Source organism: Phoenix dactylifera, chromosome 11 (genome assembly GCF_009389715.1).
Source record: "Phoenix dactylifera cultivar Barhee BC4 chromosome 11, palm_55x_up_171113_PBpolish2nd_filt_p, whole genome shotgun sequence".
NCBI lineage: Eukaryota > Viridiplantae > Streptophyta > Magnoliopsida > Arecales > Arecaceae > Phoenix > Phoenix dactylifera.
The window spans coordinates 11,541,571-11,549,890 of record NC_052402.1 but is presented as its reverse complement, the minus strand read 5'-3'; the positions used below and the strand labels follow the sequence as shown (position 1 = coordinate 11,549,890).

The 8,320-nt window shown below is 40.6% G+C and overlaps 1 protein-coding gene across 1 annotated transcript; it reads right to left on the bottom strand.

Moving 5' to 3' along the window:
• Window positions 1-3,897: 3,897 nt before the first annotated feature.
• On the bottom strand, window positions 3,898-5,677 carry LOC103713249 (protein DMP6-like). The gene has a single exon (XM_008800114.2). It carries the CDS (start codon window positions 5,090-5,092, stop codon window positions 4,463-4,465), a length of 630 nt encoding a protein of 209 aa, XP_008798336.2. The 5' UTR covers window positions 5,093-5,677; the 3' UTR covers window positions 3,898-4,462.
• Between the last annotated feature and the right edge of the window lie 2,643 nt (window positions 5,678-8,320).

The window sequence follows — 8,320 nt, the reverse complement described above, 5'->3', positions numbered from 1 at the left end:
TACTATTCTTTTCCGTGATTCTCCTCTCTTTCAACGTGAATTCTTTTGTTGGATGCGTCGTCTGTACGGAGGACTAATCCAGGCCCCTGGTTCCCGGGAGTGGAGGCTTGGATCCGAAGGGGTGGGCCCGGGTCTGCCATGGGCCCATATGAAAACGCTGGAATCGTGGACCGGGGGTTTACGTGGCCCGGGCGGCTTTCACCTCAGCAAGTAGTGTCGATGTTTTGGACCTAATCTCAAGCAAAATAAGAAAGAGTGGCATTTAACCCATTTATTTCATTCTTTTTAGCAAAATGCTCATTTGAATACTTGAATTTAAATTACTTTTCGGAAGGACAAAATAGATATTTCTAAATAATTGGTGTACAACCTTTTATCTTCCAAATTTATTTATCCTATTTAAGTCGAGAATAAAATACTTGGTCATATAGAGTGGATTAATTTATTCCGTAGTAAATTATTCCGCTTCTAAATACAACCTTAATATTTCAAACTTAATTTAATACAACTGAATTTTCTATTGAAATTTCTCTGACCGAACCTAACTTCAAGTTAAGCTGAATTTAGATTCGATCAATTAGTGTTGGGTTGAATTGGGTTGCGTTTCTTTTAAGGGGATTAGGGATCTAGTAAATTGGGCTAAGTTGGTTTATATAAGAATTTTAAGATTGAAACATGTGAGATATTTTTATTTTCTCGATATCAGATTGATTAGTATTACTAGAGTACGTTTATGCAGTTTTATTGCTTGAATTCAGTAGTTGCACATTGCCTTAATGGTATTGGATGAAGTTAAAGACATATTCTGGCCCAACCCAACCAAGGAACCACTCCATAAATATTATATAAAATATGGAAAGTGAATTCTCGTTGCAAGTTCCTATGCAGTGTGTTAGTTATAAAACAAGCTCGAATTCCATTATTCCATATAGTTACGAACTTACCAATTTTGTGGTCGCCATATGAAGTGTGCAATATAAAATTTCACAGCAGACCCCTATGCATGCAGTTTATTATTTCTAATAAGGCTCATATTTTGTATTTCCATTTGGTGACTCTAGAACCATTTCTTGGTTACTGTATAGGTCATGAAAAATGAAATTTGATAAAGGGTCCATCCATAATCAATTGCATTAAATTCTGAACTTTGTGTTTGGTATTGGTCATTGACTAACCATTTGGTCATCACCGTATTAAACATGAAAAAAAAATTGATAATAAATCCCTTTATAGTACATTGACTATTCATGTGAATAGTGATCATAGAATTATTCCATGATCACTGTATGAAATACAGCAAAACCAATTTTGAAAACTATTCCCTCCATAATTTATTATTTGTATTAAGTCCCAAATTTTAGGTTTTATGATATAACTATAGAATATTAAAAATAAAATTTGATATTGAGTCTCTTCATGGTTTATTGGTTACATTAAGAATCAGATTTCATATTCCCATGTAGGGACTGTGCAATTATTTTATGGAAAAACATGAAATGGATTTTTAGTAAAAGGACTTTCCCGATAATTTGCATAGATTTGGTGTCCTCTAACTTAGGTCACTTCCGGCATATGAGCAACAATGGTAGCTCTTTTACCGTTGTCAGTTGCACTACTTTTCTTTGTGAAATTGCTTGTGGGAATAAATACATGTTTACTCGGGTCCTTATATATTCTCCCCATTCAAGCCTTGACGTTCTCGTCGGACTAAGAATTCAAATCTAATTACAACACCACGATTGGCCCGTGGTCAGCCCCAATGGATCCGTACTGCAGTGTTTGTTAGTCAACATAAGTTATGGGCCAGGTCCGCTCTAATACCATTTGTACTAAGCGAGAAGCTCATCCAAAATGGCTAGTTAAAATGTATTATTTGGGTTCTTTAATCTTGTATAAGTACTCCAGATCTATCAAACAAATAATCGATGGAGAAGTGGGACTAGGCACATGCTTGCACGGATTTTTATAGTAAATATGATTAATCGTCAATAAAAAGCCAGATGGCTCCTTTTGTCTCCCCCTTGACATAAAAAAATAATAATAATAATTAAAAAAAAAAGTTACACTACTGACTACTTGGACGAAATGGTGCTTAGTGGGATTTCGCCAAACAATGTGACATGGAGTCTCCATGCCAGAATTCAACCCGGTTTTTTCAGGTATATCAGAGCATGAGAACTCGGAGCATTTCTACCGAACCAGAGAAATTCCATTTTCTAGTGAAGTGTTTCGGCGAGAAGGGTGATGTGCACAAAGCTGCACGAATTGCTAATGAGATGCTGCTCCGCACCTAATCAGGACACAGAGGAGCAACCTGGTTGGATACTGGGAATGGAGAAGGTCCGGGAAGCAGATGAAGTTCTACGGGATCAGCTGGTTGTGGATTAGTCTCTCTGGTCTCCAGGAGCAATCTGAGGCTGTATTGTGCCAACCATGGAGGCTGTGATGCTTGCCACCAGGAAAAGTTTTGGATTTTTAAGCCATCTGGTCATTATGTCTGAATTCATATCGCATGATGCGGACAGCAAAAGGTGTGTCATCTTGGATTTCTATTTCATGATTGAAGTTTGATCTTTATGCAAGAAAATTTGTTAGATCATATGTTAGATGACAATTTGCTGTCAGGAATCCACTTAGCAGTGACCATCTTCAGGATCCGCATGCCTACTTCAAGGTATATCATTCTATGGCTTCATATCTCTTGTGATATCATAATTCCTTTGCATCTAGATTCTAGACACATGGCACTTTACCTTAAAATTTCATCAGATATTAGTAGATATGATCTTTAATAATTATTTTAGCTTTACATTATCCACTAACAAGGGGATAGTGTAATCAGATTGTTAAGGAAATGTAATTATTTCATACCTTTTAGTGATTTCTACTTTGCAGAATGAGTATATAAAGCTCCTTTTGTGAATGTAAAAGATTGTAGGCATTAGGGACCCGTCTGCACTTTCTTGGTGCCTTAGGCAGTTAGGCTGTTTGTGCCGGATTAAACAAAGTTTAAAGTCAAAAGGGAAAATGAGCAACCATTTAGTTCTTTCAGTGAAAAAATAAATGGGGCAAGAAACAGGAAAGGAAAAAAGAAAAAAGAGAAAAAAAGGAAGGCAAATAAGAAAAGGATAAATTTGAAAGTAAGGGAACAAGGGAATAGCCATACAAGTTTAATTGCAAAAATATAGAAAAGAGGGGAAGACCAAGAGGAGTAGTATTTTCGAGAACAGAAAAAAGAGAAAGGAGAAAGAGTGAGCAGGAAATGAAGAGAGGAAGCAGGCAAGAGAAGTAAGAAGAGGAAGAAAATATTCTCATCCTGGCCAATGAGCTCTTTGATGATATCACTGAAGACATGTCATTGTTCCTAGTCATTTTCCCCCCTTTGAATTGGTTATGCATGCATTCCTTCACATACAGCTAATTTTTAGGTTCTTTAGCACATTTAGTTCTTTATCTATAGATTCATGGTTCCCCATATCAAATGTAGTTCTATGACCATAGATAACTTAATAGTGCTATACTGCTATTGCCTTAGATCAAGACACTTCCTAACTGTAGAACCCATCAACATCAGCCTCATGGATTTTCGAAGCAACGCCTGCCTGCAAAGAACTTGCAGAGAGATCTCTTTGCCATTATCTGTAATTTTGCGTCTTTCTTTACCATAATGTTCTGGAATCTGAACTTGGTATTGGAATTCTGTTACCTTTGTTGATACTCACCTTCATTGCATTTTTCTAAGATGTAATGCAGAAAAGAACCTAATGGATGTTTACATAATCTGGCTGCAAAAGAGAAGGTGAAGACCACAACCTGAAATCTTGGACTGCCAACTATGATTGACAAGTCTTTTCTTTCTCTGGCTGATTTTCATCAAATGGAAAAGTTAACATAGGTGTACATTTTTGTAACTTTCTGGAATGTTTTTTGCAATGCTTTAAAAAATAGCATGCTTCCTGAGAATATATACTTTAAAAAATGCCAATCCATTTAAAAAATACACGGGCAATTTGCCACATTTTTGCCACATTCTATGAATTTGCGATATACTTACCATGCAAAAGTAAAAGAAAATATACTGGCTGGGCAATTTTGTTAAAGACATTCTTCTGAACTTTTCTTAATTTATTGCATGGGGTACCTGATTTGCTGCAACTTAATTTCATAATATCTATTAATATCGTTTTGAATTATCAAAAGAAAGAATAAACTGGATACTCTTCTCAGAGTAAATAATGGAAGTTTCATTACCAAGAAGACATAATGTCCAACAAGTAGATTTTCAGAATGCTTCTTCATAACTTCTCTACCACTACCAGCTGTCTTTAAACAGTAAATGTATGAACACAGTGCTGTTTGCTATGTTAAATTATACATCCTACTCTCCATAAGGGCTTTCATAATGGATGACTGCACTTGCAGCAAAAGAACACGGAAGAACAGAGAGTTGGAACAACTGACATCACTGGGAAGAGAGTGGAAAGCCGATTCCATGCCGCCTGGTGGGGAAAGCAACAAAAAGCATACTGCCAAAAATTCCGATACCGATCGGCAGTGAAGCGAGAACCTGCTTCATCTCCTCAGATGGGGTTGGATAAAGGCATGACACCACATTCCGGTCAAGCAAAGCAACCGCTACAAAAACCAGTATCGACATGAATGCATGGATGAAATCTATGAGTTTAATCCTGTAGTTAACTGCAACCTGTGGAGGAAGGGGTGCAGTTCCGTCAATAACCCACAAGCCCCTGAATGTTGCCAGCCCATGCCGAACCTTGCCAGACTCGTCCCGGAAGCTATCCGTGAAGCTCAGGATGAAGCATGACAGTCCACAGAGAGCCACGAGGCCTGCGGTCATATTCCAGCTTTTGGCATTGCAGCGGCCTTGGTTGGTGAAGATGGGAGACAGGAGCTGGAAGGCAAGAACAGTGCCAGTAGGTAGGAGGTTTGCAAGATGGGCGGTGCTCTTGAAGGTTTTTCTGATTGCTTTCCGTTTAGGAGTCTTGCGGTCGCTGTTGGATGATTTTGGGATCAAGAGAGGTTCCTCCTCCTGCTGCTGAGCTTCTTCATCACACATGTTTTCTTCCATCATCGCATATCTTTTCTGCACTCTTCACCACGCATCTGCAACATGCAGGGAAGGAAAGGGAAATGAGAGGAGGATGAAGGGTGGTGGAAGGGAGGATGTGTTTGTAATATGGCTCGCGAGGAAGAGGAAGCGAAACTGAAATGGATGAGAAGCAAACGTTTTACAAGAATCGTGGAGGGGTTTTGGTTACTTGTTTGAGGTGGCCATAAATTTTCCCATAACAATTGCTTATTTTGAGTAATGGCCTTTGTGACATGGGTAACAGAAATCCAGAGAAAAATGCCGGAGAAAGAGGCCTCTACTCGTTCCAGTTTGTTTCTGACGCTGTTGCCAGAATATCCGCAAGATAACTAGATAAGGGACACACGTATTTCAGGCAAGAGAGCAAGCGGGTTTTATATTAATGGCTTTATAAGATTGCAGGCCAAAGGCATTGGCGATTACTTATGCCTATCTTCACCTGAAGGCCTTCAGGTGATGGTACATTATTTTATGGTGCACGTAAATATTAATTTGTGCCATTCTTTGATCATCATCTATTCGATTGGTGGTGTTCCGGCTAATATGCATTAATTGGCTTGTAACTCATGAAAGCTATATACGTTACACAATTTGATCAATTTAATAAGTGATTCAAGTAATTGCGGACTTTAGGGGCTGTCTCATGGCTGTTATGGACAACTTCTAATAAGTGATTTGGCTTTAGGGGCCTTCTTCTAAACCCTAGCTACCTGCTTGCCCATCGCCAGCCAGTGCCGGCTCGAGCCTTAGGCGACCGAGGCGGTCGCCTAAGGCCCCCGGCCGAGGGAAGGCCCCCACCGACGGCCACTTTTTTTTTATTGTTTAATTAGGGTGGGTGACGGACGAGTAGACGACGGATGTGAAAGGATAGGGGGCTTGGGGCTGGGCAGTGGCGGTGGCGTCTGGCAGACGGCTGAGACGGGGAGGGGACTGGGCGATGGCTACCGAGCTCCGCCCGTACGCCGCTACACGGCTACAGTGCGTCCCTTCGGCGTCTTCCCGATTTTAAGCTCGGCTCTCAGTCCTCTCCAGCTCTCCTCGCCGGCTCGCCGACGTCGCCGTCCTCGGCTCCTCGGCCTCCTCCCGTCCTCCGGCCTCCTCGGGCCTCGGCTCCGCTCGACCGCTCGGACGGTCCGCTCCACGGTCCACCATCTCCTCCTCCTCTGCTTTCGTTCGTGCTGCCTGCAGCCTGCCTCCCTCCTCCTCGGCTCCGAGGTCCGAGCTCCGGCCTCCTCAGCTTCAGCCTCCGGCCTCCCGTCCTCTCCTCTCCAGCTCTCCTCGCCGAGTCGCCATCCTCGGCTAGTCGGCTCCTCCGGCCTCCGGGCTCCGCGGCGACCGAGGCCTCCCGGCTCCCGACTCTCGACTCCCGACTTCCGACCTCCGACTTCCGGCCCCCGGGCTCCGCGGCGACCGAGGCCTCCCGGCTCTTCTCGTCGTCCTCGGCAGTCGGCTCATCCGGCTCCGAGTCTTCGACTTCCTCCCGGCCCAGGGAAGGCCCCCACCCACCGACCCACGATCACGGGTCGGTTGACTCGGTTCCCAGAGGCCACAGTCCCACTCCCACTTCCCAAGTTCCCAGTTGGCCAGTTCCCACTGATCCCATTCCCAGGCACCGACAGTGAGGCAGGACTGACAGGTGAGTTAGTTACTTAGTTTATTAATTAATTTTTGGTCCAATTAATTTTTATTTAATTAAGTAATTAATTTAGAATTGGTTATTTTTTGGTCCAATTGTAGATTGGTTGTGACTTCAGCAGTTCGGCGCTATTCGGTCTCTTCTCGTCGTCCAGTTCGGCACTATTAATTCCACCTCTTCTCGACACAATTAAGTTCGGCACTACTTGTCGGAGCCCGAGTTTGTTTTTCTTGACACAATTAAGTTTTATCATTTTTAACTTTTTTATATTTTGATTTGGTTGTGGTGTTTTTTTAATTGTTTAGTTTGATAATATTATTTATAGATTAAATTGTCTAATAGAAAATATGACTGCGGGTATGAAAAACTCAAAAAAAAAAAAAGAAAAATTGATAAACTCATTCAATCTCAAAAAGGAGCTCTAGATAGATTTGTTGTTACAAACAAACATAACACTACATCAAATTCAACTCAAGAATTAGCAATAGATAGTATTTTAATGGATCTTGAGTATAAAAGTTTAATTAGTAATTTTGCTTCTCAAAAAGCTAGACGAATTATTTTTAAATAAAAATTTTAAAATATTTTTATATTTATTTAAAAAAATTATTATTTAAATAATAATAAAAAAGGTCTCTTCTAATGAGTTCGCCTAAGGCTCCGAAATGTATTGGGCCGCCCCTGTCGCCAGCCACTGGGTCTTCTGTATCTCAACGTAGTTCTATCATAGTTCTGAGTAGGCTATGGGCGCCCTGTCTCTATCGGTCTATCCATACGACTCTGTAATTGGCTGAGGCTTTCCTTGCACCATCAATAAAACTGCCTCTTTCACCCCACCCCCCAAACCCAAGAAGAAGGAAGAAGAAGCTATGAAGCTGAAGATCTTGGGGTGTATGACCAAATAAAAGGGCCACAACCACCACAAGAAAAAAAAACTTTTTAAGACCTTTACCGACACTTATAAAGGTCGATAAAGAGCTTTCCAAAGTTTTCTAAAGCATCGCTTATGTAAGAGTAGAAAAAAATAATTGCCGACGCTTTTAAAAAGTATCGACGCTTTTAGAAGCGTCGGCATTCTTTGTTGTTAAAAAAAGTTTACCGACGCTTCTATCTAGCATCGGTAATATAGAGTCGACAATTATAGTTTTTGTTGTAGTGAACCTTGGTGGCCTCCTCTTTGTCATGTGTGAGATAAATCGGAAATAAATAATCCGAATGTACTGGGTTAACCTTCAAAATTTGATATTTAAAACAGCAGCAGGCCAATTGCAGCACTAATTCATGAATAAATCATGAACAAAATTTATTGATAGATAGATGATATGAAAAATGATTCAGCAGTTATGAAGATTATTTCCTAGCTGGTCATCAGTTCTCTGGTGACCATGGTTTGCACTGCCATAATAATTATTATATGGCTCCTCATTAACGACTCATTTGGTTCACGAAAAAGGAAGAGAAAGAAAGTGTGCAACTGAAAAAAATGAATAAAGACCTCTTGTTTGGTTAGAATTTTTAAAGAAGAAAAATGAAAATGGAGCATTCTAATGAGAATAAGATTTTCATATTTTATA